This window comes from Lutra lutra, chromosome X, assembly GCF_902655055.1.
Source record: "Lutra lutra chromosome X, mLutLut1.2, whole genome shotgun sequence".
NCBI classification, from domain to species: domain Eukaryota; kingdom Metazoa; phylum Chordata; class Mammalia; order Carnivora; family Mustelidae; genus Lutra; species Lutra lutra.
In genome coordinates, this window is record NC_062296.1 from 2,634,042 (window position 1) to 2,656,988 (window position 22,947).

At 49.1% G+C, this 22,947-nt stretch overlaps 1 protein-coding gene and 1 long non-coding RNA gene across 2 annotated transcripts; both read right to left on the reverse strand.

Annotated features, from left to right (window-relative positions):
- On the reverse strand, positions 1–2,598 carry LOC125091889 (uncharacterized). Its single transcript, XR_007124779.1, has 2 exons — positions 1,948–2,598; positions 1–1,729 (listed from the first exon to the last, which is right to left on the reverse strand). It is a non-coding gene; the product is annotated as an uncharacterized LOC125091889 (long non-coding RNA).
- Positions 2,599–4,708: 2,110 nt separating this feature from the next.
- On the reverse strand, positions 4,709–21,887 carry GABRQ (gamma-aminobutyric acid type A receptor subunit theta). The gene is made up of 9 exons (XM_047715984.1): positions 21,663–21,887; positions 19,536–19,624; positions 13,045–13,112; positions 10,955–11,175; positions 9,361–9,443; positions 8,748–8,885; positions 8,080–8,232; positions 6,397–6,647; positions 4,709–5,775 (listed from the first exon to the last, which is right to left on the reverse strand). The coding sequence occupies exons 1-9, from the start codon at positions 21,809–21,811 to the stop codon at positions 4,792–4,794; spliced, it is 2,136 nt and encodes a 711-aa protein (XP_047571940.1). The 5' UTR covers positions 21,812–21,887; the 3' UTR covers positions 4,709–4,791.
- Between the last annotated feature and the right edge of the window lie 1,060 nt (positions 21,888–22,947).

Here is a 22,947-nt window from a genome sequence, read left to right on the forward strand (position 1 = left end):
TATAATTGCCACTACATGTTTATTTTCTCCTTTTGACTATTTACAAACCTTTATTTCAGCATACTTTTCAGAAGCATAATTTTGTTTCTTCATGTTTTCCTTCTTTGAAGTCTGGACTGGTCAAGGTCTTTTTCATGCAAAAATGTACATTTAATGAGGACAAAGAGGGAATTGGGTCTTCGGGGGGATCTCTGCTGTTCTGTACCCTTCTGCAGGTCAGGCCAGTAAGACACATGGGTCTCAGTCCTCCTCCTCTCCTGGTTTCCTTGAAGACCTCCATGTTTGTGGTTTTACTGTAGTTCATCTGCTTCAGAATGGCACTGCCTTGCCTATCTGAAGAACTCTCTGGCACTGCCCAAAGTCAGGCACCACAGCCAGTTTCACTACACTCGGGCTCCTTCAGTTCTGCTGATGACTCCTGACCCCAGGGATACAGTACGGCAAGATAGAGTAGGTGCAAAGTCTCACACACGTTGAATTAACAGAGGTGACCCTGACCAACTGGGGCTATTTTATAATTGAAAGATATCAGAGAGACACTGTAACACCCCCCCCCCTCCCCTCCCCTGAAAACCCAACACTGATAATAGAGATTTCATACTGATCACAGGACACTACAAAACAAACACAAACACACTGCACTTTCAATAGAACAAGTCACGATTTCTTTTGATGCTCAACACCATGGCAAGGTACCATGCAGGTTGATAGCTTAGCAAATGCATTCATTAGTTAATAGCTCAAAGGGTTAGTTCTTTAATGTACAGAAGAAACCTCATTAGGAATGGCCACAGTCTCAGCAAAGCTCAGTTCTAAATATGCAAAGACATTACAGCCTTGCTATTAACAAGATGACCCAGATTGTAAGAATACATTTTACAAGCTCCAGTAAGACCCAACAGATCATCCGTTCTCTCTGTAAAGGCACACGTCCTTACAATAAGGTAGTGGTGGTGAAGGAATTCTAGGGGCAAAGTTAATGGGATAGCCCATGTGAGGAAGAGGAAAGATAGGTAGAAAACTGAAGTGGGGGTTGCTCCATCCCAGACTCAACAAGACCTTTCCTTCTGCCCCCAAGCACCCTCTGATTGGCTGGGGCTGAGAAAGGCTCCGCACTTCCGGAGTTACTTGGTGTGAGGTGAGGAGTGGGGCGGGATGTAGGCAGCTGGCTGAGGATAGGGTCAACAATGACGCTGATGACAGAACACACACGGAACACAACAAGGGGAGATCTGGCAATTTTCAGGCTAAAATGACCCAGTCCATGACAAACTCAGAAGGTTCAAATTTCTGCAAAGGTGTCATTGCCAAACCTCCACCTCACCTTGACACATAACCTCACACAGTGTGAGTTGTAGTTGAGTTCAACTGTTTTCATTGCAGCACTTGAGGGCAAGATGTTCTTTTTAAGGTATAAATATTTTTATCTAGCTACATGGATCTACAGAGATATTTACAACTGGCCTCTCTGCCTCTCTTCTGGGCTTGAAGCCTTCCCGTGCATTGCCGTGAGACACATCTTCAAACCTACTTTGCAGTCCCCATGGCTCCAATCTCTCTGTATGACATCACCTCAAATAAACCGCTCATTTCCCACAGGGCTCAAAGGCCCTCCAGGGTTCTGGAAACCCATATCCCAATAAATCATCCAATGCTTTTCTCCAGGAAGCAAGTCTTCCAATAGCCATGATGGGAGCCTCAGATGTGGGGTCATTTCTCTTCTCCCAACCTGGATCTTTCTTTTTTTTTTTTTTAAATTTTATTTATTTATTTGACAGAGAGAGAGAGAGAGATCACAAGTAGGCAGAGAGGCAGGCAGAGAGAGGAGGAAGCAGGCTCACTGCTGAGCAGAGAGCCCGATGCGGGGCTCGATCCCAGGACCCTGAGATCATGACCTGAGCTGAAGGCAGAGGCTTAACCCACTGAGCCACCCAGGTGCCCCCCAACCTGGATCTTTCTGTGAGAGGTTTCCAAAAAGAGATCTTAGATACCCCAGTGGCCACTTTTTTATTTTTAGCTGTTTTTTGAGTGTTTGTGTGTGTGCGTGCACACGAATATGAGGGTAATCGTGTGTGATTGTGCATGTGAATATATATGTGAGTGACTGTGAGTGTGTACATGTTTGTGTATACCTCTGTTTGGTGCTGAGGATGACCTGTCCACATGTCTTTACGTGTATGTGTGACTGCGTAGGTGTCTGTGGGTATGTATGGGCAGGAGGCTGTATTTGTATTCTGTGTGTATAGAAGAGAAGAGAGCTGTCAAACTGGGCTGATCTAGGTAGTCAGCCCCTGGGGCTCCTTTGCACCTCTCTCCTTGGTCAATCCTCTCACCCCTCTGATGCTATCTTTCTGTGGACTTCAAATCCAAGGCCGTCCCAAGATGCAGGATGGGTTACTACAGTGCTCCTGGCCCCCAAAGGGTCCAGCCCTACTGTCCATGCCTGCAGCCCTCTCCCAGGCACCTTTAGCTCTCCGCTTCCAGTGCTGCAGTGGATACCGTGGGCGATTTCCTCACATCAACCAGCTGCCTCTGGCGGCCTTCAGCCCCGGCATGTATCGGGCTTACAATGTGATTGCAAGAAGGGGTTGAGTTCTCAAGGCTATATACAAGTCCCTCTCCAGTTCTTTAGCTTTCCCCACCCATTATCTACATCATATATCTGTCCTTAATGCATCTTCAAGGCACTGCTCCCCCCACCCAAACCCTGCCTTTGTTACTGAAACCTGTCGTTTCAGGACAAAGCAACATGCTCTGCAATCCTAGCTTATCCCCTGTTCAAGCGCTTCCTATCTCAAAGCACTAAATTGTCACTTTCTGGGACGACCTTCACTTCTCCTGTGTCTTCTGTCCAGGAGACAGCACAGATGGGTGGAGAGAGGAGGAGAGGAGTGGATGGGGACCGGGAGACACTGCTCCCTGGAACAGGAAGTTGGAAAGAAACAGTCAGTTAACCAGCCCGGCCAAATACGCACCCCCCACTAATGTGGGAACAGGCCAAAGGAATTTGGATGGTTCTAGAAGAGCCACCAACGCGAAATACATATGCTTTCGGGTGTTTTTCCTTTCACACTCATTCGAATCATGCTCTCATATACACACGGCATATACCCATGTGCGTCCACTCAAGCACACACACTCTTTCATAGGGGTTGTTATATATACACTCTTATACACACCGATAGAGATTTACATTACTATACATAGAACTGTACAGCTTCTCAAATGGGTGTATGTACATACAGAATTACTGTGACGCACACATGCACTCAGCTATACACAGAAACACAAACACGGACACACAGTTAAAAGGGTAGGTGGCTGAGGGGCTGCGGGAGAGGCTGCCTAGGCAGGAAGGAGAAACACAGGCTGAGTGCTCGGCAAGTCCTGTTCCCCCATGGCCTCCATTAATGAGGTGGAGCTGCTAGGAAAGGGAGCGCAGGCTACTTTCTATTTCCCTTAGTGGCCCCCCGAGTGGGCAGTACCCATGTTTCATGTGCTTGGTTCACACTCACTGGCCGGCCATGGGCCACTTCCTGCAGAGATGTTCCACGTGCTATAGAATGAGGTCTGGTGCCTAGCAAATTAGCTAACCTGATGGAGCGCCCCCATTTGTAAAGAGGGGAGGAGAAAGGGGAGCACTTCAGATGAGAGAGTTAAGAGGATAAGGAGAAAGAAGAACAAGTGGCGTGGCTCTACCACTTACTACCCTACTACCTCTACCACTTACCATCCTTAAGCATGAGACATAAGCTCCATCTTTTCCCCTTGGAAGAGTGGGGACAACGTGCTTTGCCTTCCCTGGCTCACTGGGCTCCTGTGAGGCTGTGACAATATGATGGGTCGGTGAGCTTGTTGACATCTGCTATGCACTAGACACACAGGATTACTACAGAGATTCACAACAATTGTTCGTCTGCTGTTCTAGACCAGGGAATGAAACAGCAAGTCGGAATTTCCTGACCCTAGTCTTCTTTCAGCAAGTGTTTGCTCTGGGACTAGTGATCAAGTCAGCATCTGACCTGGACAGACGTACCCAGTCCCCAGTCTGTATTATCAAACATTGTCAAGCAGAAATATAGACAAGAGAAGTCCTAGTCCCTCCAGAGATGCCAGTTCAATCTGGGAATCTCCAACTTGACCTCATCACCCCCTGCAAGCTCCTGCTGGAAACATGATCTCTCACTTTGACATCTCACTCCGTGGGGAAGAGGCACTTTCAGATCTCCCCAAGTTACCTAGAGCCAGCCCCCTGCACTTGCACATGATGGCTAGTGCTCCCCCTGTGCACCCCTGCTCAACCTAGCTTGACTTTCTCTGGTGAAACCTTAATCAGGGGGTGAGCAAGGACTCAATTCCCAGGAGGGAAAAATAGAAGAAAAAAAGTAATGTAAAAGGAAATTCAGCACATCATGGGGCCAGGGGTGGGGGAGGCAGAAAAACGCCCAGAAATGTTTATGCATAGGGCTTGGATCCTTCCTCTGTCTCCCATCCTGGCTTTGTCCTCCAAGCATTTCCAGGGGCTTTTCTGTGCTTCACAGCTGTTAGGAGTCTTTGAAAAGGTGATAGTCCTCTAGCAGAAAAGGAAAATCAGTGTGCTGCGATAACTCCAGCTCCTCCTCAGTCCCTTTCCTTCCAGCTAGAACACATCCTTTTCAACTACTTCCCACCTCATGTTTATAAAGAGAAGGGCGGAACTGATTCAACTGTCCAAATAATCACAAAATAAAGTGAACCAAGAAAAGAAGGCAAAATGGAATCAGGAGGAACCTTGAAAGGGGCACCATGGGACTAATAGATATGATATGCCCAGTAGACAATGTTGAACACCACAAAGGCAAGAGGGAAGAGGATCCGGGACCACTTGTCGACCTGAGGGACATAGTCAGGGTCAAAGAGCTTGGAGGAGAACGCTTCGCTGAAGGAGCACCTAGGACTTGGGGGGCGACTGTCATCAGACTCTGAGTTACTGTCCTTGTCTTGGTCAAAGCCTGGGAACCCATCAACATTAAGGCTCCAGGTACTATCAAGATCACGCCTAAGTTGCTTCTCAAGGTCAAGGTAGCCGCTCTCAACTCTGATGTCATCAGGCAAGCTACGGATCTCCTCAAGGTTGCTACGGATCTCCTCAAGGTTGCTACGGATCTCCTCAAGGCTGTAGCTTGCTTCCTGCACACACCTGTGGCCATAGACAAGCAGATGCCTCCCCCTAGGGCCATGGCCATGACTTTCATCCAAGCTCAAGTTCTCTTTGGGATCTTCTGGGTCACGGGTATCAGCATGGCCGTGGGCGTCAGCACGGTTGTGGATTTCAGGACAAATAAAACGGTCATCAGTCTCAGAACCACTAAAGTGAAAGCCATAGCTGTGCAGGGCCTGCTCTGAGGTGGAGGGGAGATCACTCAGGCTTTCCCTAGAGCCCGTCCAGGCCTGCTCCGAGAGAGAAGAAAGTGAGCTAAGGCTTTCTGAGGTGGCCAATGGGGCCTGCCCTGGGATGGAGATCAAAGAGCTGAGGCTTTCTAGGCTTGCCAGGCAGGCCTGCACCGGTCTGGAGGAAAGAGAGCCACTTTCGTCTTCTATGCTAATCTGGTCACCCTTCAGGGAGATGGTAGATAGACTTCTGACTTCGGGAGGGTCATATCCTACATGAATAAGCACCGGTGGTGGGGAGGGAGGAAGAGGGAGAGGGCTTTCCTCGTCAGCACTCGCAATGTGACTGGTGATCTTTTCCACTGACAGAATCATCTCTTCCCGGCATCTCCGGCGCGCAAAGGGCTGAGGAACAGGACCAAGAGGCTGTTAGCATGTAAGACACACCCGCGGGGGCTGCCCAGCCCGCGTCTCCCTGGGGCAGCTGCTCTCTCTGCAGTGCTATGTGGTGCAAGGAGCCAAGCCTCCTCGGGCAGGTGTGGCTGGGCTTCCTGTGAAGGAAGCGGGTGCCGCTGGGAGGTAACGTACTGCCAGTGGGCGACAAAAGGCTCAGCATGGCTTTGGGAATTGAAAGAGCAAAGGAAGGAGGGGTAGGCCGGCTCCTCTGGCGTCTTTCTCTTCCTTTCAGCCTCCCTGTGCTCCTCTTCCCTCTGTTCCATCACCTGCCCTTGAAAGTATGCTAAGTGGACTGGATTTGAAGTCAAAGAGTCTGGGAAGATCTAGTTCTGCCACTTACTGCTTTGTGACCTTGCGACAATGATTTGACCTATAAAGGAGTGACGATAAAGTGTTCTATTTCTTTGTTATCTGATGTGTGTGTGTGTGTGTGTGTGTGTGTGTGAGAGTGTGTGCCGTGTGAGGATTAAGGGAACTACGAAATGCGAAAGGGTCAGGGGCTAAGCTTAGGCTTAAGAAGGTGCCTAATCCCTAATCAGGGAAAGCTGACTGTTGGTCAGAGAGCCAAACCTGCAGCATCACTTCCTGGTAGCGGTAGCGGGCCATGACTCTTCGGGCTCTCCTGTGTCGCCTTTGGTTGCGCCTGGATCCTCCTCGGCTGTAGAAAAGAAAATTGATGGAGACATACTCCAGCAAGGACAGGAACACGAAGAAGAAGCATACAACCATATAGATGTCGATGGCCTTAATACAGGCCACTTGGGGGAGTTTATCCCACAGATGTGAGTTGATGGTGTTCAGGATGAGCATCGACGTCAGACCTATAAAGAACATGGCACAGGGTTAGCCCCCTCAGGTGGCTGAAGTTCTTGGCAAGCCATTGGGCCCATATCCTACAGGAAGGGAGCAGCCATCCTCTCTGGGGTTGGGAGAGCCTGCAGCCAAAGGCCTTCAGCTCTCTAGGCCCGGGGACTTTGCTCAAGTGCTCTCTTTGCTCTTTCTCCCCAGCTTTACACCCAGACTGTGCTTAGATGATTCTGTGACTTTTCTCATTGCACTTAGGATCAAGTCCAAAGTCTCCAGCCATGGTTTCACAGTAACTTACACCTCCAGGCTCTTTTGCCCTCCAGAGCATAGGCTTTCTTTTAGATCATGTCCCTCAGAAAGGTCTGTGAGTCCTTAAAATATTACACAAATATCAAAGGTTTAGTCCAACATGTGCTCCTAAAGGACTCTGCCCCATAGATGGTGAAGAAAACACCAGACCTGGTTGTGGGGCCCACTGGGACCAGATAAACTTGGGAGCTGATTCCATAGGCCACACCCTGGTACTGTTCGAAACCTCTGGTTCTCCCCATTGCTTGGACATGACGTTCTAACTGCTTAAACTCGAATTGCAAGGTCTTTCCAAGTCACTCCTCCTTTCTCTCTGCAACTCCCCTGTTTCCCCACAGCTCCTACCCCAGGCACGCTGTGACTCAGTTCCCATTTAGGGCCCCTGTGTCTTTTTTTTTTTTTTTTAAGATTTTTATTTATTCATTTGAAAGAGGCACAGCGAGAGAGGGAACACAAGCAGGGGGAGTGGGAGAGGGAGAAGCAGGCTTCCCGCTGAGCAGGGAGCCCGATGTGGGGCTCGATCCCAGGACCATGGGATCATGACCTGCACTGAAGGCAGATGCTTAACGACTGAGCCACCCAGGTGCCCCCCACTGTGTCTTTTAATAGCAATTTCATGTTTTAGTGAATGACAAGTCTTATGCCTCTGCTTCCTACAAGTCTTGAAAACCCAGTCTGAGCAAGACTTTTCTGGTGCAGTTTTAGCCAACAAGATCTGGGTCATTTCCTCCTTCGGCATCTCATAGTATCTATCCCAGCATTCCACTAGATTACTCATTGAGGGTTAGGACTTCTCTGGAAGTCCTACTGCCATTTTGATAGGTATTTTGATATGTTGCTTAATCAAAGTTTGCTGTCTTGCATTTCTGATCTAAATTTGTGCCTTGTCCATTCATGTATCCAGCAAATAATGCATTCTAATGCTTTGGATCTGACATACCAAGATCCCAGGCCTGATGTTTTTTTTTTTTTTTCCACACTTGTCTGTAATATCAGTCTCTCTGCTGGGCTAAGCGGCTGGACAAATGCTTCCTTGCCTGTGCAGTCACATACCCCCTCAAGTATTTCTCTCTTACTCCTGACTTTTTTCTGAGCAAGATGATCCAGGTTCCTCCCTGGGATGAGGAGAGGACCTACCAACTGTCACCCTGGCTGCAGAAGATTCGTAGTTCATCCAAAACGATATCCAAGAGACAACAGTGGTGAGAACAGTAGGCCAATAGATCTGCACAAGGTAGCTGGTGACTTCCCTCTGGACCAGGAACCTCAGTATCAGGCGCACATAGGAACCTGACAAGGAGACACACTGGTGTTAGCTTCGTAGGGCTGAGGGGATTTTCAGGGTGAAGTACCGGATAGAGGAGGGGAAGCCCCTAATATTCCAGCCCGGGCAGCCTGCCAATCTGACCCTATTTGCCACCTTAAGGCCAGTGACAGTGGCATGTCTGTAGGCCCATATGGCATGGTTGATTTGTTTTCTCCTCCTTCCTTCTTGACTTGTTTAATGTCAACTGGATTTTTGAAATAGGAGATATAGGGAATATTTCGAAGTGACAAACAGAAGGAGGGGGAGAGGCTGGCTCAAGAGAGGAAGAGCATGAACCTTTTACACCTGTAAAGCATCAAGGTTGGCCAAGGGCTTCCACACCCATTTTCTCACTTGAAGGGGGTTTTGGAAGGTGTCTAGAGCCGGAAGGAAATAGGAGAGAAGGCAGCAGAGAGTGTAGAGGTCAAAGGCAGACAGATGTCCAGGAGTGTTCCAGGGTACAAAAGAGAGAAGAAATGGGAGAGAAGATCAGACCCACCTGTGTAGAAAACCACCTCTTTGCTGGACATCGTCTTTCCCAGGAAGCTGAACTGAGGAATGTGCAGCTGCTCAGTCCCCTGGATGGCATTCCCATCGCCTTCCCAGTATAACACAATGTCTTCAACCGTGTAGCCATCTGGGAGAGGGAAAGAAATAGCGTCAGTCTGAGAAATAGGCAGATTTCACCGCAGCGCAGACTGTGGAAACCAAAGGATGGTCAGAGCCTGCACTTTGGGGACACCTTTGAGGTTTTCTGAGTCTGAGCACAAAGGAGGGGGGCACTTGGCAAGGGAATTCTCCCTTTGGGAGTTTCTTGGCCAGGAAAGAAAACAGAGCAAACAGATGTGTTCCTATCCGCTGGCTTGTACATAGTTTCCCAATAGCGAGCTGTGATTTCTCCGTGGGACTGACTATTCACACATGAAAGGCCACCTTCTCCCAGATGCTTCGTGTATACTTCTGTCTGTCTGTTCATCTGTTGAAGAGAGAGAGAATGCGGAGGGAGGGAGTAGGGGAGATAATGCCCTCCCTGTCACTGTCCACTCTGCCTTTGGTTTCTGGAGGACGGTAACTTCAAGTAGAAAAGGAGGGGCCTTGGAAGATAGACGTACAGCTCTCCACTTCCAGCTTGCAGGTCTGCTTGTCCAGAGGGAATTTTTGCAGATCCAGGGAACAAGCTGCCGTGGTGGTAAGTCTGCAGAGGAAAAGCAAAAGGAAGGGAAAGGTGAGTCAAGCCTGGGAAAGCCGCCATTCCTGAGAAAACTGAGAGATACTCCAGGTACTGCCCCAGCTAACACATTCCCGAACTGCTTACGCTAGAGCTGGGTCCTCCTTGCCTCCCTCCCTCATGTTTTTCTTTCCCTCTTTTTCCTCTTCCTTTCCTTCCTCCTAGAGGAAAGCTGGGTCACAGCTGTGTAGGCGGAGAGAGGGAATGTGTATGTGACAGAGACACTAAGAGGTCTGAAAGGAAACCTCAGGGCAGCAGGATGGGAAGGGCCCTTGAGGAGACTGGACAGAGAGACAGAAAGCGGCCTTTCTTGCTGAAGAAAGAGCAAGGGCTGTCAATAGGAAATGGCGCTGCCCTGAAGCTGCCGAGCTGCCCGGTGCAACGGGGAGTGCCCGTGCGTGGTGTGCGGGCATGGATGCGAGCTGGAACTCAGGCCCGACTTTGGCTGTGGGGGCTGCTCTGCAGCGCTCTCGTCTCTGTGCACACAGGCCACTGGGGCTGTGCAAAATGACAGCACTAGGTGTAAGTGGGTAGGAGCTATTCGCATATCTAAGGCGGGCTGTGGAGTGTTGGGTGGGGGCTTCAAGTTGCCACGTGGTGTGTCTGCGAGAAGAATCTGAGGAAGGACCTTGGAGGAGCCGCAGAAGTGGCAGAAGGGAGACCAGGCCCAGTCCTTTTCAACCCTTGAGGTCATTTCCATTTTGTACACTGGGTAGAGTGTGTGCGTGCGTGTGTGCGTGACCCTTCCATGGATCCTCCATGCAGCTTTGTTGTTTTTTCACTCTAGCACCTTGGACCGCGGAGAAAGAAGAGAAATCAAGGGACGGAGCGGGAGCACCCCAGAGAAAGAGAGACTCAGAGATGGGGGCTGAGTCCTGGTGCAACTACCTCTTGCAGCAATTTTCTGAGCTGCACTTCTCTCTCACGCTTGTCTTAATGGTAGTTTGTAAGCGATGATGCTGCGAGGGGAGCCCCAGCGACCCCATGCTGGGCTCTAAATAAGCCAGTGAGGATGTCCTGCTCGTGTGCCTTCTGTGTGTGTAGAGCCTTACTCGACAGACATACATTGCACACCCCGGGTCCCGGCCTGATGCAGATACGACCAACGACCAGTGACCACTGCGTGGGCTTCGGCATTCATTTGTCTCCCTCCCTCGCGTCATGGAAGAGAAAAGAAACGAAGATACCTAACAGAATGTATGCCATGCCAAGGTGGAGGGAGAGTTCTTCGAATGGAGAAAATCAAGGAGGGTTTCTTGACAAAGATGGCATTGAAGTTAGGGACTGAAGGATGAGCAAGGTGTGTGGACAGGACAGCCGAGGACGGCTGTGGAAAAGTCCGACGGTTTCCCTTTGACTGCTAGGTAGGCTGAATGAGGGGGCAGTTGCAAGACACCAACGGGCTCCTTAGTGTGTCCCTTATGTGCACTCATGGGCTACTCCGTGGGGAGAAGGAAGCCTGCCAGGGGAAAACTCACCGCATGCCATACCGCACTGTTCCATCTGGGTGAAGCTGAAACACGCGATTTTCCACAGTTACGTCATGCACAAAAGCATCCTTGCTATTTAGAAAGTAGCAGTCAGGGACCCACAACTTCTCCAGCATCCGATAGTCCAGGGTCAAGTTCAGGTTGGTCTCATGGTATGCTAAACGTGGATCTTTCCAGGTTTGATGAAAAAACATTGTGATCGTATAGTCCTGAGGAGAGAAAGGTAACTCCCAGTCGTAAATGAGGTTGTGCGGTTGTCCATCCTCAAAGTGTGTGTGTGCATGTGTGCGTGCAGGTGTACAAAACACATCCCAAATATAGATGAGTACTGGAACATGAAAGAGTGTTAAATGTGAAGAATAAACTGAGCTTCATGCAATTACAATCCGGGTTAAGAAATGAAATATTACCAACAACTTTCAAGTTTCAATGTGTTTCTTCCAGAACATACTCCCCACACCTATCTCCCAGCAGTATCCATTATCTTAGGTTTTAATGAGAATAGCTCTGTTGCTTTTGGTTAGCTTTATTGTCTATATATGTATTTCTAGGAAACATACTGCCTACTTGGACCTATTTTTAAATTTTTCTTCCAAATGGAATCATACGTATGTATTCATAATTTGTTTCTTTCACTCAAAATTCTATTTGTGAGATTCCTTCATGTTGATGTCTGTAATTAAAATTTGTTCAGTCGCACTGGAGAGAACATTCTCTCATGTGAATATATTATGTATTACACCAAAGTCAACATGAAATAAAAATAATGACATGAAAGTTCCACTTTACCCCCTTACCAAGGGCAAATGAGAGTTCCCAGTGCTCCTGCCTGGCCAGCACTGCTACTGTCTGACGTTTGACTTTTGCCCATCTGGTACGTATGGAATGGATTCTTGCTCAGTGATTAATAATAAAGTCAAACACACTTTCACATGTTCATCTGGTACTGGGTTTTCTTCACAAAAGTGAAGTTCCTGTTCAAATTCTCTAATAATTTTTCTATTGTTTTAAAAATATTCTTGGGGCGCCTGGGTGGCTCAGTGGGTTAAGCCACTGCCTTCGGCTCAGGTCACGATCTCAAGGTCCTGGGATCAAGCCCCACATTGGGCTCTCTGCTCAGCGGGGAGCCTGCTTTTCTCTCTCTCTCTGCCTGCCTCTCTGCCTACTTGTGATCTCTGTCTGTCAAATGAATAAATAAAATCTTAAAAATATATATATATATTTAAAAATATTCTTATTGGGACGCCTGGGTGGCTCAGTGGGTTAAGCGTCTGCCTTTGGCTCAGGTCATGATCCCAGGGTCCTGGGATTGAGCCCTGCATCGGGCTGCCTGCTCAGCAGGGAGTCCGCTTCTCCTTCTGCCTGCTGGTCCCCCTGCTTGTGTTCTCTCTCTCTCTCTGATAGATAAATAAACAAACAAACAAATAACAAACATTTTCAATAGCACTTCTTTGTGTTGCATGTATCTCAGTCCACTCTGACTTATCCTTTTACAGTTGTTATACTGGTTTTATTTGTCTGTTTTGCTAAACAGAGGTTCTAGAAGTTTTGGCTACATAGAATTTTAAAAAAGATTTTACTTATTTATTAGAGGGAGAGAGAGAGAGAGAGAGACAGAGAAAGAGGTGGGGAGGGGCAGAGGGAGAGGGAGAAGCAGATTCAGCAGGGAGCCTGAGGTGGGGCTCCATCCCAGGACCCCGAGGTCATGACCTGAGCCGAAGGCAGATATTTAACCGACTGAACCACCCAAGAGCCCCTGTAGAGAATTTTAATAAAGTTGAAATTATTTATTTTTATGGCTTCTGTTTTCTATGACTTTTTAAAGAAGTCTTACCACAAAGGCACAAAGACAGTATTCTATATTCTCTTTTAAAACCTTCATGAGCCTTTAACCTTTAGGTTTATAACTCATTTGGATTGATTTATTTTTTTGTTGCACGTGGCTGTAGTTTCCAAAACCTACTAAGTTCATTTATGTGGCTCTGCTGCAAGTCAGGACAGTTGGAGTTGGCTTATGGGTCTGCTCCTTGCCACATGTTCCCTGCTCCCAGGCCCATGGCTGAAGCTGGCATACTTACCATAGTCATTTCTGAGATCTGCTCAATACTGGAGACATACATAGATATTCCCACGGGCACAGGGGCACCTGCAACACAGGAAGACACTATTACATGCAAGGTATGATAAAGTATGGACTCAGGAGCCAGACTGCCTGGGTTTGGACCCCATTTTGACACTTACTAGCTGTGTGACCTTGAATAAGTTACCTAGCCTCCATAGTGTTTTCCAGAATGGCTGAGATTCCTCAGAAGATTACAGATAGAGCTACCCTATGATCCAGTAATGGCACTATTCCATATTTATCCAGAATACAAAAATACTAATTTGAAGGGACACATGCACCTTGATATTGATATTTATATAGCAGCATTATCTATAGTAGCCAAACTATGGGAACAGCCCAAGTGTCTATCGACTGATGAATGGATGCAGAAGATGTGATGGCATATTACCTAGCCACGAACAAGAACGAAATCTTGCCATTTACAACGACATGGATGGAACTAGAGGGTATTACGCTAACCAGAATAAGTCAGAGAAAGACAAATACCACAGGATTTCACTCATATGTGGAATTTAAGAAGCAAAACAATGAAAGTGGAGGGGGTAGGGAAGAGAGGCAAACCAAGAATCACTCGTAACTCTAGAGAACGAACTGACGGTCACCAGAGGCGAGGGGTGGGGGATGGGTGAGACAAGCGAATGGGATTAAGGAGAGCACTTGTGATGAGAGCCGGGTGATGTATGGAATTGTTCAATCAGTTCACTGTACACCTGAAACTCTTATGACAGTGTACATTAGCTAACTGGAATTTAAATAAACATTACAAAAGTTACCCAACCTGACTGAGCCTAAGTTTCCTCATGGGTAAAATCAGAATAAGGACAGCACTGATCTCATGATAAATGCAGGCCAACGACTTAGAGCAGGGCCTGGCCCATGACATGATGAAAGGAAGGGGTCCGGGTGAAATAAAGAGAAAATAAGGGGATGAAGCACTCTTTTTCTAAATGATTTTGTGATTAAAAACTCAAGAGCAATGAGCTCAAAAACAAGAGCTACTATTTGTGCAGGAGCATACTCGCGTGAGTGCACGTGAGTATGTCCATCTGTGAGCTAGTATGCGTCTTTGTGTGAATGAATGTGTGTGTTGTGTACATGAGTGTATGTGAGTATATTCACATGCACAAGTGAATGTGATTGTGTTCACGTGCACGCGAATGTGTCAGTGTGCACATGAGAGTAGGTATGTCTGTGTGAGAATGTATGAGCACGTCTGTGTGCTTGTGTTGCATGGGAGTGAAGGTGTGAGCACATTCATGCATGTCGGCATGTTGTGTGGGAGTGAATGTGTGTGTTCAGATGCAAACGGACATGCGTGTTCGTGTGCAACTTTGAGTGAGTGTGTAAGCACAGGCAAGCATGCAGGCAGGTTGGTGTGTGGAAGTAAGTGTATGAATGTGTTCATGTGCAAGTGAATGTGTGAGCATGTATGTATTTGTGAGTTTGTGTGTGTGAGCAAATTTGTATGTGAGCATGTTAACATGAGTATATTCATATGTGTGTGAGTGAACTGGTGTTGCATGTATGTGAGCATGTTTGTGTGGGAGTAAATGTGTTTCCTATTTCCCTGTGCATGTACTTGTAAGCACGTCCACATGAGAGTGAATGCACTTTCATGTTTGTGCGTTGAAGATGCTTTTACATGAGTGTATGTATGTTTGTGTACTGAGTGGATGTGTCTGTGTGTCCATATGTATGAGCATATTCATGTGTAAGTCTGTGTGTGAGCATGTTAAGTGCAAGTGTGAGGGAATGTGTAAACAAAAGTGTGTGAGTGAATGTCTGGGAACACAAGTGAAAGTGTGAGTTTGTGACTTATGGTCAGTGAGTGAGAATGTTCATTATGTGAATACGTGAAAGTTTGTGTGTGTGACCCTACCTGTATGTATGCAAGTTATAAATGTGATTAGTGATCATGCTTACATACTCACACTCACCACACTTACATATGTGGGTGTCTGAGTGTATTTGTACACCTGAAACAAAGGTGTAAGCACCTTTCTGTGCTTGAGTGGATGTGTGAGCATGTTTGTGTGTGATTAAATATGAGTGTACATTGGTGTGTTTGTGTGTAATTGAATGTGTGACCATGCCAAGGTACAAGTGGATCCACGAGCATATTCATGTATGTTAATGTGTCCTGTGCAGGTATGAGGGAATACGTGAGCATGTTAATGTGTGAGTGTGTTTGTGCACGTGGATGTGTGTTAATGTGTGAGCCAGTTCATGCGTGGGCATGTTTCTGTGAACTGCTAAACAGGTGGACATGCTTGTGTGAGCTCCTACGTAAACAGCATTAGCCTGTTTGCATGCAGTCACGTGAGTGTGCATGTATGAGATGTACAGTGATATCAGCATTTTTAGGCATGTGGGTAGATATGAATAATTTATATGTATGAGTGAATGTGTGAACATATTAATATGTATGTTCATGTGTGTGGACATCCAAGCACGTGTGTGGATGTTTGTATGTATGTGAGTGAGCCTGGCAGTGTGTTTGCATATGTGAGCATGTCTGTGTGTGAGTATAAGTGAATGTGGGAGCAGAAGCATGTGAATATGTTAAAAGATTTCATTTTTTCGGGACGCCTGGGTGGCTCAGTGGGTTAAGCCGCTGTCTTCGGCTCAGGTCATGATCCCAGCGTCCTGGGATCGAGTCCCACATCGGGCTCCTCATTCTGTGGGGAGCCTGCTTCTCCCTCTGCCTCTGCCTGCCACTCTGTCGGCCTGTGCTCGCTCTCTCTCTCTCTCTCTGACAAATAAATAAATAAAATCTAAAAAAAAAAAAAAAAGATTTCATTTATTTATTTGAGGGAGAGAGAGAGAGAGCACGAGTAGTGGGGCGGGGCAGAGGGACAAGCAGACTCCCCGCTGAGCAGGAAGCCTGATCCCAGGACTGTAAGATCTGACCTGAGCGGAAGTCAGACCCTTAGCTATCCGAGCCACCCGGGCACCCCCGTGCGTGAATACATTTTTGAGTGTGTTTGCGAGAACATGTTCACGTGTGTATGTGCATGCGTATGCATGTTCGTATGTACATAGATGTGTGAACATGTATAAATGTGTGAGTAGGGGCATGTGAGTGCAGGTAAGTGTGTATACTGAATTTATAAGTGAACGAACTTGTGAGTTGGTTCCTGTGAGGTGCACGTGTGAGGGTGTCTGTGTATGTTAATATGTGAGTGTCACTGAATGTATGTCTGAGTGTTTTTCTGTCTCCTGGCTTTCTTTTTTGGTCCTAGGTGTCAGCACTGCTCTCTCAAATGTAATAATGGATGTGAAAATATGTAGTAAACTATAAGGTGCTGTGGAAAAACATTTTTTTTGTTGTTTCCTATTGGCTGAAAGCTGTCTTCACCTAGCCCCACAGGTAAGACATCATTCTGTATGTGCTGCGCCACAGCGCTGCTATGGGAACATGCGAGACCCTTGCAGTTCTAGGCTGCTGGCTTCCCTGCAGGCTGACAGTCCTGAAGTGGAGCTGTGAAGATGGAAAAGCGTTCTTCCGATCCCAGGGTTTCAAGCAGTGACAAGTGATCGGGATCAGCATATGAATGGCCACTGCGAAGTAAACGTGCCTCTCTCCAGAGAGGGCATAGCTCAGACTCCAGCACTTCAGGCTACTGTGAATGATTCCGGCAATGCATGTGGTGATAGAGGTTTCTAGAAATGTAGTTCTTTATCATAGCCTTTAGAGGGTAGAAACTGTGTTAAGCAGGCAACAAGCCCTAGAGGGGCCATGCAGCCATCCCTGCCCCCGCTTCACTCTTGGGTCAGACTTTGTGCTACTCAGGCACAGTGGAGTCCTGGGGGACCCAAACCCTAAAGGACCAGGACATAGCCTTGTCCAAGGGCCCTCAGTCGAAGGAGTATGTGGGAGCTGAAATGTAGCCCCCTTTTCCCTCACCAAGCCATGAGTCCTGGCCTGGGGATGTAGCCCGGAGGAAGGAGACCTGGGACTATTTTCCAATTTACCAATCTAGCGGGGACACCTTATGAGAGTTTAGCCAAGGTATCCTATGGAAGGGAACAAGAAATCTCCAGGTAAGTTGTCTAAATGCTATCTCTGGGGTGATGGCATCAGTCTCACATCCCATTGTTATCCCTCCTGATGGGCTCAGGAAGGCAGAAAGGGGTTAACCACTTCTTCCCTCTTAGAAATTTTGCTACCACAAGTCCTTTCCTCCTTAGCAGCCATTAGAGTACCAGAGGAAGAAGAGATAAATGAAGGAATGATGAGGCTGTCCCACTCATTCCTTTACTCTACGCCTGTGCCATGCCAGGTGCTGAACTAGGTGAAGTCCTCAAGGATCTGCCTTTGGCAACGCTGTGGAATCCCACTTCTCTTGCCCAGAAAGAAGCAGCTGGCTCTTCCTCCTCCTGCTCTCAAGGAGCAATAAGGCTCCCACAGCCTCATTACTGACCCACCCAAACTGACCACAGTTAGGAGAAGCCTCTCTATGTGTGTGTGTGTGTCCTTGAATCTCTATTTCACTTCAGACAGAGAGGAATTTGATTCTGTGTCCAGTGGGAGGCATTAAAGGGAGTCCTGGGTTACCCCAACACTGAAACCCCTGACCCAGTGTCCCATTGATTGGCATTCCGTGCCCCCCCCACCGCCCAGCCCAGAGGACAGTTCTAGACAGAGCATGTAGTGTTTTCTTCTCTCTAAATGCTAGAAGGTCCTGCACTGGCCTTGCTCTCCCACGTTCATGAGGACCCATCTTTTCTCATATGCCCCAGGTCTACAGGACCAGAAACCTTAGTGTAATTTAGGAGGTTAGGCATCAGGTGCAAACAAATCCGAGTTAGCTCCGAAGATGGTGGTGAGGTGCTTTGGAGATGCCCTGGACCAGCCACACCTGATAATCCCCAGCGGCCGGTCCTTGCCTCTGCTCCCTCCCCCTGGCCCTGGATGCCTGCTGAGAAGGCAACCTGAAACAGTGGGAAGGGTGTGCTAGGTGCACTTGAATGGCTGTTGGTCAGCCTTTGTTGAGAAAGGTGAAAATGAGGAAAGGAGAAAGTGGAGTAGCTACTCCCTTGACAGCCACCAGAGCTTGGTGCGGCAGTTCCAAAACCAGTGTGCGCCCTAGCCTCTGAATCCCCACACTGAAAGAGCCTTCCCTCCGCCCTCTCTACTCCAGCTCCCTAATGCCCAGCGCACACTCACCTTGGATCCCGGAGAGAGTTCCCCTCAGAGGGAGCAACACAGCAAAGGCAAAACCAGTTAAGTGTCCCACTTCCAAAGCCTGGGGCTTTGGTTTTCCAGGGGCCTCTCCAGGCAAATCACAGCACCCCACGCCGGTGGGCTACACTGTAGAGCTCACTGGCTGAGGGCCCTTCAGGGTGGAGGCACTGGGCATTCAAAAGACCTCTATTCATATGTATAAATGTGAATTCATTAACAAAGAGCATTCATTAACCCTTTAGAGTCGGTGTCCAGTTCTACCACCAGCAGGAAGTGGAGTGCTTTCTCCAACTTAGCCACTCTGATTTTTAGTTCTTTCTGTTTCCTTTTCCTTTGAACCGAAATGTGACTAACTTCTACTTAGTACACCCTCCCTTCCTTTTGTCTGTCCTTGGTCTAGGTTTCCCGGGTGGGTGGCCCCTGGCCCAAAGAATGCTACTCCTGTTTTGTGGGGTTGGAGCAGACTGCCTGTCCCTTAACGCTGTGTGACTGAGCCCAGATGGGCTTCCTGTGTCAGTGTCCTTGTCATTTCTCATCTCTGTGCTTGAGGTCTGAGTGCTAGGCTAAACAGTTTTTTATTTATTTATTTGGCAGAGATCACAAGTAGGCAGAGAGAGAGAGAGCGGAGGAAGCAGTTCAATAATGCCGTCAAAAGTTCGTGAGGGGATCAGGCTGGATTTATCAAGATCACACTGCTGCAGTGTGTTAAATGAACTGAACTTGGTGGGAGCTGGAGGCTTTGGGAAGGGGTGGCAGAGGTAGAAGTGCCCAGGATGCCAGAGGGAAGAGTAAACTGGACGGAGAAGGCCATGCGGTTAGTTTTGAACAAGCTGAGCTAGCTAATCACTTCGCAAGTGTCCAAGGTGCAAAGAAGGTGTGTTCGAGTAGCCGAATGTGTCCCGCCACCCCCCATAGATGGAGCAGGAAATCTTGAGCCCATCCTGGGTTACTGCTTCCCCAGCCACGCAGGGAGTGCACTTCAGGCTGTTCTAAGGGAGGGGGCATAAGGGCCCCTTGCAAGAGAAGGCACAGAAGTGGGAAATTGCTGGGGACAGAGCAAAAGGCCTGCGGGTTGGGGGCATGGAAGTGCTCTGAGGCAGCTTTTCCGCAGAGGTAGGAAGGCTGGGTCCGTAGAGGAAAAGCGTTGAGTCTGGCGAGTGCCACTGGTCAGCATCCAGAGTGGGGTTGTCTCGTTGCATCTGTCTCAGCTCTATTCCACCTAACACAAAGGATTCTAGTATCTCAATGTGGCTTACCTCCAAAATTTGGCCTCAGACGGACATCGTATTTCGACAGCACCCTGTCCAAAATCTTGCGAACCACAGCTTCATTTGCACAATTTTTGCTGAAACAGAGAAGTCATCAGTAAATGCCACATTACTTCTCAGGGAGCAAACAACAAAGAATACCCTAGGTGTCAACGTGCTGGAGCCTTCTTTCCTCCTGCACACATGCCAATATGTATAGTCATACATGTACCGTCTCTCCCTGCTCCTCTCCCTCCCTACAATGAGTCAGCCAGAAGTGCAGCGTGACGCACTCTTTTTCCCCTCCCCCCTTCTGCTTTTATCCAGAGAATGGGGCACAAAGACTGGATACTTGTTACCAGGCAGGATTGGGGAGGGGGGGCATGAGGAGGGGAGACTGTAGGGGAAGTGGAGAGGGGAGGGAGTGGGCAGGTTCAAGGCCTGAGATAAATGTGTCACTTCAACCCCTTAAGAAGCTCCATCTTGCCATCAGCCTGGATGCGGCTTTCCAGGTTGCTGGGGGTCCTTCCAGGGGTACCCAATTGCCTCAGGAAAGGTCATCTTCCACTCTCAGTGTCCCCGCCCCAAGCTGAGGCAGCCAATTTACATTCTCCAGCTCAGGTACATTCCCTACATAAGCTAGGACTGGGCATTTTGTTCTTACGTCTATGTAAATCTTGTGTTTATACAACTCTGCTTTTTAAGGCTTGACAAAGGGCACATGTGGCAGAGAGAGCCTTGCCCATGTAGCAGAGATTAAAGACCCCCACCCAATCAAACCATTTTAGATTTTTGGAGCCCAAGGGCTGCCCTCAAAAAGACATGTATTCTGGGAACAAACATCTCTCTGGCTAAGCATATGCATCCAGCCTAGACGTGTTTTGGGTGAGCCCATGTAAGTGCACGCAGCTCAGCCCTGCAGAGAGCTGGCCTTCTAGAATTCTCTGAAGCTCATCCAATTCACCTAGACATTCAGTGGGGCTCTTTTCTCCAAAAGGGGTTTGCGAATGAGAACAGGCCCTGGGCTTCACTATGACTCTTAGGATCTTTGACGCATTGACCAGGGAATGAACATTGGTCCCTCCAAATCACAGTATGTGTGTGTGTGTGTGTGTGAGAGAGAGAGAGAGAGAGAGACAGAGAGAGAGACAGAGAGAGTGCGTTAGTTCACTAGCGCAGTCTGGTATGTCGGGTGGAGGGCATTGCAGGGCTGTCTGCTGGAACCTTGCCAGACTAGATCCCCCCACCTTTTTTCGGAATACATGTTCATTTCTGGTTTGTCATTTAAAAATTATTTCTAATCATCTTTAATGACAAAATTCTCTTTTGCATCATTCCAAAGTGTACACATGTATTATTCTCAAATTAAAACAACACATTCCCGCCTGTTTAGTACCACTCAATACCCATAGGACAGCGCTCAGGATCCAGAGCTCCTGCAAATACACATTTTTGTATGATCTACATGTAAAGTCTGACTGTTTGTTTAACATCTATTCAGATATTTGCAGATCCAAACTTGAAATCAAACACAGAAAAGAACCACGGAATCTTCAAATGTTTTCACAGGAGTAAGTACAAGAGCACACCATCTCAGGCCACACAGCTATACGGTTATGCAGCCACTGATCGCACTGTCTGGGCTCCGACGAGGTCGAGTCAATAATTTCTATCTGTGGCGTTCGAAACGGTCTCTCACCACACACACAAACATACGCACGCGCTTCAGGGAACAGACTAAAATCCTTACTCAAACAGGTGTCTCTATACTCTCTGTGTTCTGTGACTTGTGCATCACCCTGTGCCGCTACCACCCCAACCCCGCAGGTGCCCAATGGATATGACCGGGAAAACCTGCCCAGGGCACCGTCCTCCCCCCACCCCCGGGACTGCAGTTTGGGTACATGCGTGGCTCTATGAGGCGCCGCGCTAACAGGTGGGCTTTAGCACAGAGCTCTATTTCGATCGGCCACCCCCACTCCCACCCCGTCCCCCTCCAGGGACCGGCAGGCAGGACCCAAGTGCCAGGGCTCAGCAAACCGGGTTCAAGTGACCCCAGCCCGCTCCGTCCAAGAGGCCCCAGGCCGCCCGCGCGTCCCCATCGCCGCCATGCCCAGGCTGGCGGTACCCGCTTACCAGTTGAAGAGGCTCAGGACGACTTCGGGCACGGTAGAGGAGAGCTCGAAGTGGAATTTTGGGGTAGGACTGGGGTCGTGGCCCTCCGCGAGCCAGGTCCTGATGAGTAGCAGGAGCACGGCGGCTCGCAGCATCCCTCTGATGCCCATGGCCACACAGCTCCGGGCTAGAAGGCGCGAGAGACGGCAGGGGGAAAGGGATGGGATGGAGGCAGAGTGCGGGGCGAGAGGGCGCTGGGGGGGTCGCTGGGAGTCTCTAAAGAGCCACTAGCGAGGGTATGGGAAGCAGGGAACGCGGGCGCCGAGCTGGAGCCCAGAGCCCAGAGCCCAGGAGAAGCAGCCCCCCAGCAGCTCTGCCCGACGCAGCGGCCCCAGAGCGCGCCCGGCAGCAGCCAAGTGCGCTCCGTCTGCGACCGCTCCTGCCTGCGACTGGACTCCAAGCCCTGCGCCCGGCTGGCTCCGCCCACTCCGACGGCAGCGCTGACCGAACCAATCCAGCAGGGGCCGGGAGCCGCACAAAAAGGCGCGCGCTGCCGCCTCCGCCCGCAGCCTGCGCTCCCCGAGGCCCCCCGCCCCTTCAGGCCTCTGCAGTCCTAGCCTGGCCAGCTTCAGACACTGGTAGGGGCGGTGCCGGGCCGCGCGCGGCGGTGGTGGGGGCGGGGGGCGAGTGAGGGCGGCAGGGCGGGGTTGGGGGGGCTGGGGGGGAATCTGGCCGCCGGGGGCAGGGCACAAATCCGCGCCTTTAGGCACCCAGTAGGTCCTCCTCTCCCTCTCTGCAAAAATGCGAAATCTGCGTTTCTCTTGGATTAGCGCGTGCCCAAGAGTTTGTTTGGGATTTTTGTTGTTTGGTTTTTGAGTTTTGCGGTGACTGGCGCGAGGTGATTTGAAAATGCCGGGGCTGAATCTGCGTTCTGAAAGAGCTGGACGCGCATATCTGACCGCTGTCCATTCCCAAACCCCGGACCCACCAGTCTTCCTGCATGCCTTGCCTCTGGGTGGAGTGGTGGGGGATCACCAGGTGGGTTTTATGACAGAGCTCTGGCCACGCAGGAGTGACCCTCCATCAGGCTGGAAATTGGATGCAATAGCCCAAGAGTTTCCTAAAGACTTTAATTTCTCAGAGTGCTCTTGGCCCCAAGTTTAGGTCCCTAGGACAATGCTCAGGGAACTGGAAGGACTCTGCAATCAGGATCGCTGTGAGATCTCTGTCCCACAGCCAGGACACACAGAGCTGAAGTGAGGGTCCAGGGCTCACACCTTGAAGGGGAAAGAAAGCATAGGGCTGC